Here is a 17,380-nt window from a genome sequence, read left to right as displayed (position 1 = left end):
AAGCTTGGGAAGGGTTTTCCAGAGCAGTGTGCACCCAGCTGGACTCCCACGCTGGGGACAGGACGCAGAACACATCCCTTAGGATATGGCCAGACGCTCTTCCCTGACCTCTCCAGCCCCAGGAAACTTATGATTCCTCTAAAGCTTCCCCTCGGAGCCTTCCTTTCTGTTTGCTGTTTCCCTGTGCGAGGGCTCTCTATCCATAGCAGCCCTCCCTAGCCTGGTTAGCTCCCTTCTATCCCATCTGCGCTTCCAGGCTCTGATTTCCCCGCCCTGTGAGGCTGTCAGCCTCCACAGTGGCCCATTCCAGCCGACATCTAGTATGCAGAAGCTATGAACGGAGGGTGGTAGACATCAAGGCATGAATGAATGGTCAGCCGGCTGTGGATCCCTGAGCCATTCTGTGGAGGGACACAGTACTGCTCTCAGAGTGTGGAGGCCTGCGTTCAAGGCTTGGCTCTGCTGATCACAGAATGGCCATGCCTCAGTTTCCTCCTCTGGGACGTGGGACAACCATTCTTGCCTACCCCGCTGGGCTGCTATAGAGATGGATTCAGCTGAGAAGATGCTGAGCAGTTGTGGCTGGGATTGGGGGTCCCTGCGGAAGACGCCTGAGAACAAAGCGGCATGGCTTGGGTCTTCAGTCTGGGAAGAGGCTGTGGAGAAGAATGGGGTCCAGGCTCATGTGTGGCATTTCACGTTAGGATGGATTCTCTTGAGCAGAAGTTACATACATTATTAAGTCATGATTAGGAATGATCTCAGCCCTGGCCCCTGACACAGATTTCCCTGGTGGTCTCTGTGACACTGGGATGCCAAATTCCAAAGGGGTGGTTTGGGCTGGGGATAGTAATTCTGATAAGCTGGAGTGCTCGAAGGTCTGGGATGGACTCCACCTCTGCGGAGGCCAAATGGTGGATGAAGGCCTCTTCCAGCTATGGCTTGTGCCTCTTAGAGCCAGAGTACTCGGACGGAGAGACCAGGTGACTTGCAGTCCTGCTCCATCATCCCCACCTCTACGGGTGTGAGATGCTCTGGCTGGCCCTCAAAGCCAGAGTTCCTGGACTGGGGCTGAGGGGTAAACCTGGGAGTGTCAGACAACCAGAAAAGGCTCACAGAGAAAAGAAACCCTTATCTTCAGGGCAGGCAATGGAAAGAACAAATGTGGGAGTAAGACCTGGACTCAGTCCTGCCTTACCCAACAGCTGATGGTCATGGGCAACCCAAGCCAGCCGGGCCTCTGTCCACACTGTGACTGTGACACAAGGGCTCTCCACTTGGTGGCCTCCTCCTTCCCTGCTCAGCAGTGTGGCTGGTCCTGCTGGGCTCTCAGGCCCCTAGTGCCTGTGGGACGGTGACCAGGGTTTGTGGAGAGTGGAGGATGGGGAGAATAAAGTGCTGCTTTATGGAAAGAAGCTTGCAATCTCAATGAGTACCAGCCGCTCTCCCTGATCTCATGCAGAAATTGTCCCCAAATGTAATTAAGCTGGCTTCTGGCAGGCATTGAGGACGCACAGCTGGGCCAGGTTGGGAGAAACACTGGAAGCCAAGGCCAGCCTTGCTGACACTCAGGAACCAGGAGGGAACTGGATGGGTCCTGGGCTTCCCGACTCCATGCCCCACTCTGTGTCCTGCCTCTGCAGGGCCTTGGATTTGAAATCCACCAAAGGTCAGATGAGGCCCTGAGGGACCCTGACTGGAGCAGCATGTATTTTAGGGGACATCACTGGCCTGGGTGCAAAGGTGCCTTCCTCACTGTGGGACTCAGGATGGGAAGAACTCTCCCAGGAGCCAGGCCCATTTCTTAGGATTCAGTCCTGGTTGCAACCACTTTTTGGTAGGGAGTTGGTTCTCAACTGTGAAGGCACACCAGATCACCTGGGATTACCAGAAAACATGGATGTCAGATTCTGATCTCCCGGGTGTGGGGTGTGGCCTGGGCAGCGCTGCCTTGGGGGATCCCAATGCACAGCCAGGGTCACAGACCACCAGCTCTGAGGGCAGTGGCACTAGCCCATCACAGATGAGGGCCTGGGGCCTTGAGAGGCTGTGTAACTTTCTCAAGGTCACAGAGAGGAAGTACGGGAGCAGGCGATGCCCTCACCCCACAGGCTGGCTGGGCATGGGGCCTTCGGGAAAAGGGCCATTCTGGCTGTTCTCTCCCTTCCCTGGCACTGTCCCCTGCATGCGGTGGCTGCTCAAGATCAGGGATGGAGGAACCCCAGAGGAGCTGGGAAGGTGGAGCATCCAGAGAGGATGAGGGGTTTGGGCCCCACTCCTCACCGGCTGGGCCTCAGGTCTCTTGGCCACACGGTGGGAAGAAGTATGGGTGCCCAGGCCTTCTCAGAGTGGAGGCGTGAGGTGCCGGGGGTCCTGAGGGGCCTGGCAAGGGGACAGGGGCCTGCTGGCGTCGAGACACACCCTGGTTTGGGGAAGTCCCGTGAGCAAGTCAGCATGTGCAGCTGCTGGGGGCCGGCTGCAGGAGGCCCTCTCCTTCCTGCTGCCTGTTTTGGTGGCTGAAACCTTAGACTGATCCAGGAGCCAGACAGGCGGGCAGACAAGCGCATTCTTTTCAGGGGGGAGGCCTCCTCCTCTTTTCGCTAGGAGCAGGGAGGAGGGGAGGACAGGGCCTGTCCAGGCCTGACCCCAGACTGGGTTTCGGGATGTGGGGCCAAGAAGGGCTCCCTGGGGACTTGGGGCTGGGGAAGGAAAGCCCCAAAGGCTGGAGTCTGTGGTTTGGAGTCCTGCGACTCTGCGAGCTGAAGCCACCAGGCAGGAGGGGGTGGAAGGGGGCTGATTAAAGAAGGCCTAAGCCTCTGGGTTTTTGGCTCCAGTACTGGCTATGGGTACTTCTGCTCTGTTTCTGGGCAAATCCCTGCCTGCCCAGCCCATTTCCCCAGTGAATGCCCCCAGCCCTGGCAACCTCAATGTGGAGGGGATTAGAGCCTGAGCCTGGAAAAAGGCCACGTTCAGTTTCCAATCAGCATCAACTTAGCTGTGTTTCCCGAAATGAAGCGGAAGGCGGCTCTGATGCATGCACGGGCTCACTCCCGACAGAACTTCTGCAGAACTGGTCAACTTCTTTTAACAAATATGCTCTTGGCAACCTCCCGCAGGAACAGGGCTGGACACAGGCCCACAACGCAGGAAGTGGGGAGGCAGCTTCCTTCCACAGCCTCCCCGTGCCCTGAAGACTGACAGCCTTGACCTAGGTCTGTCATGGGCCCTCAATTCTTTTCCCTGAAGGGTGGAGGGATCTTAGGTGCCATCCTGGCTGCTGAATCACCTCTGGGGCAGCTGTGCCTTTCAGGAAGCCCATTGGAATTTAAATCCTAAATCCTGGACATCTTAGCTTGGAAGCAAGTTTCTGAGCATCTCTGTATCTGTTTCTTCCTCAGCAAAATGGAGATAATAACAGCAGCATGTCAGGAGTGTGGTCAGGATTAAAGGAGACAGAAGCTTGCCGGGAACATGGGTGGTGAGGGTGTGGCGCTGGCTGCTGGGCTCAGCTTTCTCAGCACCCTGCGGGCAGGCAGTGGCTGCATCCACTTCCTCCAGGTGCTTTCTTTGTTGATGGCACCCAAGGGACTCTCCTGGGTGCCTGCCTTGTTCAAGGAACGATACCCTCTCTAGACCACAGGTGGACTTCCCACGGCCCTACTGAGGCGCTGCAAGAAATTTAGGCCCTAACCTAAGCACCCTCATCGTTGGCTCACAGCAACAAAAGAGTGCATTCAGGGCCTGGAGTTAAGAGCCGGCTGATGGGGGTGTGGGATGACCTGGAAGGGTGGTGAACAGTTATGTAAGCATCCGCAGGGTTGCTGATCAGAGCCCCAACAGCAGCCATCGAGTGGGGCTCTGGGTTGGGCACGGTTCTAGGCACCTCACGGGTATTTACATGCTGACTCCTCGCAGCGGGAGGCTGCAGAGCCAAAGTGACAGGGGACAGCTCGAGCACCAGGCTGAGTTCTCTGCTGAGGGGCCCCAGGCCTGAGTTTCAAGTTACTCAACTCCAGTGGTGGAGTATGCTCGTCGGCCTCTCCCAGCATGTTCTGACTGGGGTGGACACTCCTGAAGCCCCATTTGCGCATGTCTGTGGGGTCTTTCCTACTCCATCTGCAAATCCTTGCTAAAGACAGTAACACATGTTACTCAAGACGCTCGATTTCAAGGGATGTAAATCCAACTGGAATGACCAGCTTAAGCAAAAAGGGAAGTGTGTTAGAATACTGGGGTGTGGCAACATCCGAGGAAGGGCTTTCCTGATAACAGGAACCCAGAGCTCATGCTGCCAGGAAACTCTCTCACATCTCCGCTTCTTTCCTGCCACAGGCCGGCTTCCCCCAGGGCAGAAAATGGCTTCTGAGAGATCTGGGCCTGGCATCCCACAATTCCCACTACCATAGAGGAATTCCCCAGGAGTGACTGGGACTGTTAGCTTGGGCCAGGTGTCTGCCCTGGCCAGGAAGCCTGAGCATACCTGGTACGCAGCCCACACCAGGCGCCCCTCCCTGAACCCGTGTGCCCAGGATGCCGTGTGCTGGAGGTTGGCAGAGGAGGGAGAAGGGAGTGGAGTGACCCCAGCAGAGCACCAGCTCACTTTCCCACACTGCAGGGTGGTGCATTCCTGGCCTCTTACTGGTCCTGCTGCCAGATGCCGCAGTCAAGAAGGCACCGTCCTCCAGTTCACTTAGGCAGACATTTATTGAGCACCTATCAAGTGCAAGGCTCTGTGCTAGGCGCCGTGGGAAATACAGAGAACACAGGCGGTCCTTGCCCGCGAGGAGCTCACAGTCTAGAAAGGGCAGCAAGACACAGTACACGATCAGCGGCGGTGGCACCAGCCAGAGCGGCGAGTGCCCAAAGCAAGACACAAAGTGCTGTGCAGTCACAGAACACCATGGGGCTGCTTCTGGCAGAAGCACTGGACAAGGGGATGAGGAGGACTCAGGCCGGGCCTTTCGGGAGGGAAGTCATTTGGGAGAAGGGCATCTCTAGTGGAGATAAGTCCAACTGCACAGCCTACAGGTCATGGGAAACATGTAGCCACAGGGAGCCTTTGGGTGGGGATAAGTGGACAGTCAAATATGGCCGGGAGATGGACAGCCATGGACATTAAGCTCAGGGGCTATGAACTTGGTGCTCTGGTCAGTCATTGCAGATCACTTTGCAGGAGGGGTGACTAGAAGTGTTTTTCTGGAAGGTAAATCTGGCTGCACTGCAGTGTCTGGACGGTAGAGGGCAGCGCTACAAGGGGCTGGCGAGTCAGGGCTCACCGCCCCTGGGTGTCTGAGAGCAGGGGCCAGCAAAGCATGAGGGCAGAGCAGGGAACCTCATGGAGGGTGGGTGTGGAAGGAGGGAGGGTCCCTGTGCAGGCTGTGGTTCTAGGGAGCCTGAGGATGCCATGGGGCTTCCTGGTGGAGTGGGAAGTACAGTCCTGAAGGGCAGGGCCAGAGGTCACTGAAGAGAGGGGACAGTGGGGAGAGGGACAGTGTGGCCTTAAGGATGAGTACAGTTTCTTAACATGTGGTCCAGGGATCATCTGCATGGGAACTGCCCAGGGAACATGCTCAATTGCAGATTCCTGGGCCTTCCTCCATAACTACTGGGCAAGCATTTGCCGGGTCATGCCGGGTAACCTGCATTCTAAACACCAGCTGGCCTCTCCACCAGGAGCCCCACAGGTGGGGCAAAGTCTGCAAACCTGCTGGGGAAGAACAGGGTGTTAAAGACTGGCCTTTAGGCAAAAAGAGACAAAAAGAGTAAGAGAGGTCTGGGAGTGAGAGAAGTGGTGGGAAGCAGGGACAGTCCAGTGAACAGCAGCACGTGCTGGGGCTGTGAAATATACCAAGACAGCTCCAGCGAGGCCTTGCAGCCAGGCACCGGGCTGTCCCCAGGGGCCGCTCTCAGTCTGCTTTCACTTGGTGGTCGAAAGCCACGTTTGCAAACTGAGAAGTGGAGAGTGAGAGATAAGGGGAAGCACTAGCAATGAATGGAGAGGATTCTTCCGGGAATTAGGCTGTTTCAATCTAAAACATGTGAGATGTGTGGCAACGCTGGGGGATGGCGGGGAGAAGAGGGTTTGTGTGTGTAGATCTGAGTCTTCCCTCACATCTCACCGTGTCACAACAAGCCTGCATGGGCATGAGGCCAGCTGTCCCCTCACTGCTTTCGAAAGCCACCCAGGCCTGAGTCCCAGCCACCTACTTTCTCCTGACTGCAGGAGAAGTGACTTTTCCGCTCAGACTGCTTGTGGAAAGTCAGACGAGAGACAGTGGCCTGGAGCTTAGGGAAGAATGTAGGCCCGGAAATCACCGGCCCCCTAGGACAACCTCTCTGAGCATCAGATATCCCGACTGTTGAATCAGGGTGACATCTTTGCCTTGCCAACTACTTTCTGTGGATGCCCCAAAGCAGGAGAGCCTGAGCAGTGGACAGGGAAGCAGCCGACGGCCCCGCTGCAGGAGGTAGACAGGCTACAGACATGTATGCAGCAGCCACACTGAGGCTAGTACTGGAGGAGGCTGAGAACCAGTCATGAGTGTTTTTTAATGGTTTGATAATTTGGGTTTTTAAATATTAAATTTAACTAACCCTGAGGGGTTTTGGAAGGAATAATTCCGTCTCATATTGTAACTAATGAAGGGAAGTAATGAGCTCTTTTCTTATCCTTCCTTCCCATAGCCAAGAAAGGGAAAGGGGACAGGCCGATCGCTCCAAAGCAATAGTCAGAACACAGACTTAAGAGAAGCCAAACGTCAAGGGTCAAGTAGCTTCTAGAGCTGGGAGAAGTGGTGACCCCCTCTGCCTAGCCAGCACCAGCCAGCATGGTGGAGACAGCCTGGCAGTCAGGGCATCTCCTGGGTTTCTTCTCTGAAGCAGAGGAGAAACAGTTGGGTCAGCCAGGCTGCTGAAACGAACCGTGAGAAAGAAGGCCAGAGTTGCTGCAAGACAGCCCCAGCCTGCACACCTCAGCTGTGCTTTTGAAAACAGGCACAAAGCTGAGGCATGGGAGGTGTGACTGAAGTCTTCCTCCTGGCTGGCTTCATCTTTTACCCCTGCTTCCATAGCTGGGTGACTTGGCCACCGGCCCAAACAACAGAAAACCAGTTCCACATCAGGAGGCGTCATAGAGGCATCTGAGAGGAACATGATTGAAGTACAAGCCTGACTTCCTGGAAGGCTCTGGATTCATTCCTCGAAGGATGCAGCGATCAAACAAAATCAACACACAGGCCTGGCAGGAGCACTCCGGGATGCCGCCCAGTCCCCTCACTGTGAACAAGCCAGCACTGACTCCTCAGCCTCCGCTCCTCAGGGCCAGGAGAGAGACACGATCCATAGGCAGGCAGGAAGCCGACTGTGAGCAGCCTGGGGACGCAGGTATAAAATACAAAGCCCTTTGAAAGTTCAGACAATAAGAGTAAAGATGTTAAGATTGTCCAGGAAAAGAACTTCACTGACACTGGATTTGGGTAACACTGAAAACAGACAATATTAAGATATCAATTCTGAGAAAGACTCACAGGAAAGGCTGTTGAGGACACTAGAGAGACAAAAACAGGGAAAATGAATTACAGGGTCTCTGGGACCCCCCACAGAAGCTACTAATGCTATTTATTGGCTTGGGTCATTTTTGAGAATAGAAAACCGTTTTTTGGCAAAGCTGTACAAACTCCACATTGGGGCATCTCCTGCAGTTGCGGACACAAGATGGCCACAGTGACAGGGCTCCTCATTCAACTTCCTTTAGTGTTCAGAAGCTAAGACGTGACTTCCAGAGCTACAGGTGTGTGGAGGCACTAGCCTGTAAGTGTGTCGAGCCCTGGCCTGGGAGCCTGCTGCCTGCCCGGCCACTCCTCAACTGTGGCTATGGGCATGCGGGGACGGCGAGCACACTGGGCCGTCCCCTCTAGCGCAGGGTGGAAGGGGAAGAAGGGTGGGACTCCATGGGCTCCACATTGTCTTCTAGCCTTGGTATTCTGTGAGTCTAACTTTGCTCTGGTCATTCACCACAGCTAGGCACCAAGTGCCATCTAGTGGCACCGTGGGTCCACTTTCACAATGCTCCAACCAAAGACCCTGCAGAACAAACCAACTCCTACCCACTCTAACTCTGGGGGTGAGGGCAGAGGAGGCTGGAAGGGGGAGCACACTTCATGGTAGTGACGGGACATATTCATCTCAAGAAAATATACTTTAAGAGGTCTTGCTTTCTTTAAGAAAGCAACTTTTTTTTTTTTTTTTAAATTTATTTATAAAGGCTAACCATATCCATTTGTCAATATTTTCGGCTTTAAGGAAAATAGTTTAAAAAACATAAAAAGGTAAATACACTCAAGAGTAACTGCTATTAAACAGTTCTGAACAGGCAGAAAATGTAGACTTTCCTTTAACAGAAAATGTTAAATCTGTAATAGCAGCATAATTTATATATAGAAAAAAGCTGGTTTTGAAAACCCAGATTTATACACAAAACTTTTTTTTCTATACAACTGCCTTTACACTGGGAAATAAAGTTTCTTCACATTATGTTCGTTCCCAACAGGTACAGGTGTGAGCTTGAGTTTGATCAGCCAGCCCTGAGCGCAAGCTTCTCAGCACAATCTTCAATCCAATACCATGGCAGAGAGCGCGTTTAGATCTTTCATATATGGGTGGGCCACCAAGATCTGGTCTATTTTCAGTCTTTGCTCCGAGTCAGGGAAGATCTTCAGAAGGGCTTCCCTCAGCTCATTGGTTTCCGCAGAAGATCTCTGAGCTGGCATGGGCAGGTTCTGCTGGAGATTGGGGAGGGTCGGCAGCAGTGGGAAGTGGGGCTGCTGAGGGAGCCAGTGGCTTGAAGGTGCTCCCTGAATCCGGGTCGCAGGCTGGTGGCTGGTGCTGGCTGCCTGGGTGCCAGGGACTCTGAAGCTGGGGTCAAACATGCCCACATTTGGCAAGGCATTGAGTAGGGGCTGCATATCTCTGTGAATGGAAGCGAGTCCTGGTGAGCTGGGTTATAGGTAAGTAAGAAATCATGGACATACTTTAAGTATCTGTGGCAGGCCTTGAGGCTTAGGATGCTACTCCCTGGCTTCCAAGGGCAGGATGAAAGACTGAGGTGGAGGTGGTGATACCAGCTGCCCACAGAGGAGCCTGCAGGGATTCCACTGATGCGATCTCCAGGCATGACAGAGAGTGAGCACACTCCATGAGGGAGCACCACCCTCCCAGATCTGCTGCTGTGAGAACTGACCCCATCCAGCTATTTGGCTCTAACCAGGGTGGCCTTGAGAGCTTTCAAAAGATTTAACAGGGTCTTACTCTTCTGAAGATTTTGATTTTGTGCAGGACCCTGGTTGACAGAAATGAGAAAGGACTCCTTTTGGGTAGAGTGGCAGTCCCCACTGACTCAGTCTGGATGAGGTGTGGGTGGATGTCCACACTTGTATGCACGTGGGTGTGTGCAAGTATGTGTGTGCATGGAGGGCATCTGTATCATTCAAAAGCCTCCCACTGGACTCGACCTGCAGTTGAGAAATGAGGCTAGCTGAAGTCTCCCCATCTTCAAAAGCTCAACTAACTTCAACAGCCCCTTTGTGATGGAAGTGATTCCCAACTTCTTAACCGATTCGTAAACAGCTCTACAAAGAGCCACGAGGTGAGAGGGAAAGGGCAGGCAGGACTGACCCCATGCCAGGCTGCTCAAGGAGTAGGTAGAAGCAGAAAACTCTCCTTCTGGTAACTAACCTAAGGACCTGATTGATGTTCACACATGGGGCTCAGGCCTGAAGCCCAGCAGAGGATTTCCAAGTTCAGATGTGGGGAAGGAAACCAAGATGGTCTGATGTGCAGCAGGTGTGGAAAATGGCTGCCATTCTCTTCATGTGGTTACAGAAGCATGGTGTTTGGGAATTAAGTCCTCATCTGTGTCATAAAACCCAAAGGCTCAAAAGAAATATGATTCAGAAGACCAGGGAGTTGAAATTGTAGTGGTCTCCTAGGTAGAAGATACCACCATGTGAAAAAACCCCCATGACCACCTGCCACTGAATCCAAACCATAATTCCCAACGGGAACCCATTCCAAATGGAAAAGATCAGCTGGAAAGTGTGAGTGCCTAAAAACACCGGGAGAGCTGTGTGTCTTCCTCTCAGCTTAGACCCCCATCCTACTCCCATGAAAATATCAGCTGGGAATTCACAGAAGTTCAGCCTGTTTTAGTTTAAAAAAAAGAATAAACATCAGTCATGGGGTCATATGACCTGCCTGTTAGGTTTGCAGGAATGTTTTACGTTTGTTACCTAAGAAACTACAACAAAGAAAACCTAAACTACCAAATCATTTTCAGATAAACACAGAATACTGGCTTTTCCATTCAGTGAAGGTAGAAAGTAATGGTCGGTTCCCCGAGGCAGTGATTCCTGAGCAGTAAGTAAATTAATATAAGCATAACACGTTCAAAGCAAATGACTTTAGAAAATGAATATAAAGATGTTCATGCATACAAAATGAGCACACCAGGCACTGATAGTTCAGAGGGAAAGCTTTCACACACACATGATGAACCTAAGTGGTATTCACTAGGCTAGTAAGTGACCACCAGCTTGAAAACCAGCTTTGTCTTTTTTTGAGACAGAATCTTACTCTGTTGCCCAGGCTGGAGTGCAGTGGTGCAATCTTGGCTCACTGCAGCCTCTGCCTCCTGGGTTCAAGTAATTCCCCTGCCTCAGCTTCCCAAGTAGCTGGGATTACAGGCATGTGCTACCACAACTGGCTAATTTTTATATTTTTAAGAGAGCCAGGGTTTTTACCATGTTGGCCAGGATGGTCTCAAACTCCTGATCTCAAGTGATCCACCTGTCTTGGCCTTGCAAAATGCTGGGATCACAGGTGTGCACCACCAACCTGGCTAATTTTTGTATTTTTAGTAGAGCCAGGGTTTCACCATGTTGGCCAGGATGGTCTTGAACTTCTTGAACTCCCGACTTCAGGTGATCCACCCACCTTGGCCTCCAAAGTGCTTGGATTACAGGTATGAGCCACCACACCCGGCCTTGTTCTTGAACTTCTGACCTTAAGTGATCCACCTGCCTCAGCCTTGCAAAGTGCGGGATTACAGGTGTGAGTGTGAGCCACTGCACCTGGCCCTGGCTTCGTCTTTTTAAATCCACAAAAAGGCTGGGCACGGTGGCTCACATCTGTAATCACGGCACTTTGGGAGGCTGAGGCAGGTGGATCACCTGAGGTCAGGACTTCAAGACCAGACTGGCTAACATGGTCAAACCCTGTTTCTGCTAGAGATACAAAAAATTATCCAAGTCTCGTAGCGTGCACCTGTAATCCCAGCTGCTTGGGAGGCTGAGGCAGGAGAATTTCTTGAACCTGGGAGGTGGAGGTTGCAGTGAGCTGAGATCGTGCACCATTGCACTCCAGCTTGGGCAACAAGAGCGAACCTCTGTCTCAAAAAAAAAAAAAAAAAAAAAAACCCACAAAAAACAAACATCCACTGGGATGCTTGCTACATTAGCTTCCAAATATATGAACTCAGCACTAAATTTAAGGCTTAAAAAAAAAATTTGGCCAGGCACGGTGGCTCACACTTTTAATCCCAACACTTTGGGAGGCTGAGGAAGGCATATTGCTTGAGCTCAGGAGTTTCAGACCAGCCTGGAAAACATGGTGAGATCCTGTCTCTACTAAAAATACAAAGAAACAGCTGAGCGTAGTAGTACGAGCCTGTGGTCCCAGCTACTCGGGAGGCTTAAGGTGGGAGGATCACTTGAGCTGGAGATGGGGGGAAGGAGGGTGGGCAAAGGTTGCAGTGAGCTGAAATCAAGACACTGCACTCCAGCCTGGGTGACAGAGCAAGACCCTGTCTCAAAAAAAAAAAAATCTTTTTTAAAGGCCATTTTTAGTCTATAAAGATAGCACCTGCATTAAAGCACAAAGAATTGAAATAGATTTTTAAATACAAGACAATCTGAAAAAGGAAATACCTAAGACAGACTTCCTTCTGAAGAAAATTCTCTAATCGAGGTCCACTTCTTCCCAGAGGATCATCAGGAACCATAAATATGTCCCCCACAAATGTATACTGCAGCAGCCTGCAACACAGAACACCACAAGGCTGAGAAACAGGGTCCTCACTGCCGAGGGCCTGCGTAAGGACCCCAAAGCAGCAACCTGATGCCAAAGCAACGGTCAGGTCAGCCTACAAATCTTAAGACTGCTCAAATGCCTAAAAGTGGGAAAAACACCCAAGTCAAACCCTTTTAATTTTTCTGTTTTGGACACAAATAGAATAGAGTTAGAACATTTTATCAGCCAGCCCTTAAATTTCTCATCAAGACTTCCAGCTTTTTACTGAGTTTAGGAGGCAGCTTCTTCTACTGTAACTTTAATATAATTCTGACAAATAAGATTTAAAGACTGTCAGCTTAGAACACAAATGCTGAACAAAGGTTTAATTTTTTAATAAAACTGGTAATAAATGTGTCCATAAGCAAACCCACTGAAAATAATGTTTTTAAAAAGGAAAACAAAATATGAATAAAAGCAATCTTAGGTATTTAGAGCACTATTTATCCTATCAGGAGAAAACAGAAAATAAAATAATTTTTAAAGTCCAAACGCCTGTGCTTTCTTGTTTCCTTTCCAAACAAGGACTTTCTGCCTTGTTTTTGTGAATGCTGAAAGCAATAGCTTGGCTGGAGAGCACCTGTCTTAACTGCACTTAAACCCTCCATGCATACATGGATGAGTGTCCAATAACTACTGACAATGAGCCCAGGGCAGAGGTCCAACAGAAACATGCCCTACAAGATTAACAGCTCATTAACTGTGCCCAGAAGGTCAAAGACCAATTCTTGGTTGAGCTATCAACAACAGCTTTTTAACAGGATAAGGTGTCAAAATGCATACAGTAATTCACTCTCACCTAGACATTTGTAACACAGAATCTTTAAAAAAAAATCTTCTAATAATTTAGGAAAATATAAATACCAGGCAAGGTGCAAATGTGGAACCCTAACAGAGATAAATATCTAGTTAATACTAGCTATATTGCTAGTTACACTACATATTAGTTATACATTGTGTGAGGTATATTTACTTTATGTTTTAAGATTTCTGGACTACATGACTTATCCCTGGCATTATCATAGACTCTTGCTTTCTGTTTTAAATAACTGGTCAGGTGATACTTGTTAACAAAAAGTCCTAGAAGCCAGTGCCTGCTGATCTTAGGGCATTTTTCAGCAGTGGACACATTCACAGTATTATTACAAAGGAAAAACAGCAGTGAATGCTAAACTCTTGACCATAATTTTGTTTTATTCTGGATATCTAAAGATATTTTCAATATAGATGACTAAACTATGACTGTAAAAACCTCAAGAAAAGTATCAGATATTAAAAAGCAGAAGTATTCTCTCCTGACCACCAAGAAATGAAAACCCAGTCAGGATACATTGCTTTCTGTCCTTTCCTCTTTCTATAATCACATCATTTCAGAGCTGGAATCCCAGCTGCCATTAAGTTCACCCTTTCACTTCACAGCTGAGTAAAATAGGGAGGCCGGTGGTGCTCTATCACACTTAACTGTAGCTCCTACTTCATGCAAGAAAATTCTGATGTCCTAGAAGGCCATGGTGGGAATAGAGCATGCCCACGCTCATCACTGCCAGCTGGCTTTCTGCTCTGTACTGGGCCCCCACTTACCTGGAGGGGCCAGCCACCTAGGAACTGGGAGTACAGCAGTCTTATGATACTTTGGTCCCCTATATTGCCTTCTGTGGGGCCAAGGAATATAGAAAACAAAACAAAATGCATACAGAAATAAGCAATTAAAAACAAAACTTTTCCGACCAAAGAAACAGAAGAAAATATTACCTTTTTGTAATAATTTCTCTCCAAGAGACTGACTCATTCACAAATTCTCTGAAATTATCATTTGTTACAATTATGCCACCAGTTTTGTCCGCTAAGTGTAGTAGAAACCTATGGTGATATAAGAGAGTTTAAAATGAGCAACAGGCATCCTTGGCTCACAGAAGCCATGTTATAAGAAAACAAGAGAAAATTTCCTCTTCATAGGAAAACCATTGAAGAATTTAACCAAGGCTAGGCCACAGAAAAGTTCAGCCCCTATCAACTGAAGATCAATCAGAACGGTGAATGTCTCTAAAAATATTAGCTTGATTGTAAAATAATTAGATTTTAAAAAAATGATCTCAACTATAATTTATTCAAAAGTTATATTATCAGTAAACAATGTTAATAAGAATGCATGAGGACCAGAGTAGAGAATGAGACCTGACAAGCCTGAAAAATCATTATTCAGATTTAAGTTACAAAACAACAGTATTTTGGTTCTAAGATTAGCTGCTTAGTACAGTCTGCCTTCCAGTTCTTTTTTCTTTTTAAAAATTCATAGGTTCAAGCCAAGTGTGGTGGCCCACGCCTGTAATCCCAACACTTTGGGAAGCCAAGGTGGGCAGATCACTCAAGCCTAGGAGTTCGAGACCAATCTGGGCAACCGTGGTGAAACCCCGTCTCTACAAAAAATACAAAAAATTAGCCGGGTGTGCCCTGTAGTCCCAGCTACTCAGGAGGCTGAGGTGAGCATGAGCTGAGCCCAGGCAGTTGGAGGCTGCAGTGAGCCAAGATTGTGTCACTGCACTCCAGCCTGGGTGACAGAACAAGACTGTTCCCCAAAAAAGATTCATAGGTTCACACTGCTCTGATTTAAAAAGAGGTATCTAGAATTGCCATTTTGTTTAGGCTAAGTTATAGATTCACTCAAATGGAAGATATGACAGGCTACACGGTGATGAAAAAGGGGAAGGATGAAACAGTAAAAGAAGACTTTCATTTCACTGGAGATTATTCATGCTCAGACTCTCTTACCAAGTGATCTGTGAAGATAATGTGAATTTTATTCCTTAAGTCAGGGTGACTGCATTTGTCTAAGGCAATGTAGACAAAGATAATAAAAAATAAATTAAGGGAATCACTGGAATTAAAGGTACAAACAACTGCTTTTACTAGCAGTGATGAATACTTAATGGGGATTAAAAAAACAAACCTTATTAGTTTAAGAGATCTCAGAAAACCTTGGAAGGTAATTATGATTTAGTTCTTTGGCTTTATTAAGTAACATTTTACAAATGATTTTTAACTGGTGTGAGTTCTAAGTGGTAATGTTTGCCCAGAACTACTAATAAAAATAGGTAGTAAGGCTTCTGAGTGCATGTACTATGAATGAGAACATATATGCATGTCCTCTAAAAACCCTAAGAGTTGTATCAACCAAGGAAGAGCTTAGTCTGCATACTTGTGCATGGGTTCCAATCCTGCTGGTGTGAGAATGAAGCTGCTATGTCAGAGGACCTGAGCCCTGCAGGGTCCCTGTCCGTGTCAAAGGGCTGAGCAGGAAGTGTCCTTCCATGCTGCCTTCCAGTACCTCTCACCCATCCCCCAGGCACCCACATATTCTATCCTCTTTCAGCTCTTCCATGCTACCTGATTCTCACCCATCAGATCTGGTCTTACATACCAGCCTGATGCAGGGTAAGGGACTGTCAATGAGAAGGCCCTTTTGGTGAATGAATATATGTCTGCTGTAGTCCCAAGCCCCCCAACCCCCTACCCAGGCCCTCTTTTCACCTCTTACCCATTCGACTATCATTCACTAGCTTGGGTCACAAGCTAAACACAATCTTCAATGGGGTAGTGTTTTGGTGGAACACAGGCAAAAACACCAGGGAGGGGTGGTCAGTGCTATAAGCCAGATGAAAATAAACAGGGCAAATGCAGGAGAGAGAAGAATAAAAAGCTACCACCAGGTTCCCAAATACTACTTGCTACTAATTTCATATCACGAGGATGATTTTAAAAACAGGTCCCATTTCCATTGGTTAAGTTTAGAACCTTCTCTTATTCAACTACAGCAAAACTCCCTTCTGTTGCTTATGCATATGTCTTCTCAAAATTCCTTAGGGCAGGAGGTGCATCTGAATCATGCATGTCCCCAGAACCTAGCTCTGTGTATTAGATTTGGTTAGTGCTCAATACAATAAAAAGTTTTTAGAAAAAACTTAAAAAGGGCCAAGTGTAGTGGCTCATCCCTGTAACCCCAGCACTTTGAGAGGTCCACATGGGTAGATCACCTGATGTCAGGAGTTTGAGACCAGACTGACAAACATAATGAAACCCTATCTCTACTAAAACTACAACAATTAGCCAGGCGTGGTGGTCCATGCCTATAATCCCCGCTACTTGGGATGCTAAGGCAGGAGAATGGGTTGAACCTGGGAGGCGGAGGTTGCAACGAGCCAAGATTGTGCCATTGCGCTCCAGCCCAGGTGACAGAGAAAAACTCCATTTCACAAACAAAACAAAACAAAACATTTAAAAGGTACAGATTAAATCTTGATGACCCAGATGCACTAGTACCTGCTTCCTGAGTCATATGCCAAGCTAAGAAATGCAGCTTAAAAAGGCTGGGCATGGTGGCTCACTCCTGTAATCCCAGCACTTTGGGAGGCTGATGTGGGCAGATCACCTGAGGTCAGGAGTTGAAGACCAGCCTGGTCAACATGGCAAAACCCTGTCTCCGCTAAAAATACAAAAATTAGCTGGGCATGGTTGCATGTGTCTGTAGTCCCAGCTACTCAGGAGGCTGAGGCAGGAGAACTGCTTGAACCTGCAAGGCAGAGGTTGCAGTGAGCCAAGATCGTGCCACTGCACTCCAGCCTGGGCAACAGAGTCAGACTCCATCTCAAAAAAAGAAAGAAAGAAAAAAAAAACGTAGCTTACTCCTATCACAGTAGGGTCAGCTGAGATACTTCTATTAAGTAGAAGGAACGTTGAGGACCCAGGTATTACAATAATAGGTTAAATCACTGACCAAAAGTAAACTGGGAGGAGATAATTGAAAACCATTTTCAAGCCTGCCACACTAAGACAAACATTATTTTTAGCATGTACCAACAAAAGATTACAATATCTTGACAGGGAAAATGTGGCACATGTACACCATGGAATATTATGCAGCCATCAAAAACGATGAGTTCGTGTCCTTTGCAGGGACATGGATGAACCTGGAAACCATCATTCTTAGCAAACTGACACAGAGCAGAAAATCAAACACCGCATGTTCTCACTCACAGGCGGGTGTTGAACAATGAGAACACATGGACACAGGGAGGGGAGCACTACACCCTGGGGTCTGTTGGGGGGAAATAGGGGAGGGACAGTTGGGGGTGGGGAGTTGGGGAGAGATAGCATGGGGAGAAATGCCAGAAATAGGTGAAGGAGAGGAAGGCAGCAAATCACACTGCCATGTGTGTACCTATGCAACTATCTTGCATGTTCTTCAAATGTACCCCAAAAT

General features: G+C 48.8%; 1 protein-coding gene across 1 annotated transcript in view; it reads right to left on the bottom strand.

Moving 5' to 3' along the window:
- Window positions 1-4,685: 4,685 nt before the first annotated feature.
- The window catches only part of N4BP1 (NEDD4 binding protein 1), a 72,668-nt gene continuing 59,973 nt past the window's right edge, over window positions 4,686-17,380 (bottom strand). Inside the window, exons 5-7 of the mRNA XM_010347825.3 lie at window positions 13,876-13,983; window positions 11,982-12,089; window positions 4,686-8,967 (exon numbers count right to left, since the gene is read on the bottom strand). Of these exons, the coding sequence (XP_010346127.2) occupies window positions 8,610-8,967; window positions 11,982-12,089; window positions 13,876-13,983 (574 nt within the window). The 3' untranslated portion in view covers window positions 4,686-8,609. The remainder of the gene's footprint in view (window positions 8,968-11,981; window positions 12,090-13,875; window positions 13,984-17,380) is intronic.

This window comes from Saimiri boliviensis, chromosome 1 (assembly GCF_048565385.1).
Source record: "Saimiri boliviensis isolate mSaiBol1 chromosome 1, mSaiBol1.pri, whole genome shotgun sequence".
NCBI classification, from domain to species: domain Eukaryota; kingdom Metazoa; phylum Chordata; class Mammalia; order Primates; family Cebidae; genus Saimiri; species Saimiri boliviensis.
Note: the sequence above shows the minus strand (reverse complement) of the source record. Positions and strands in the feature narration are given on the sequence as shown.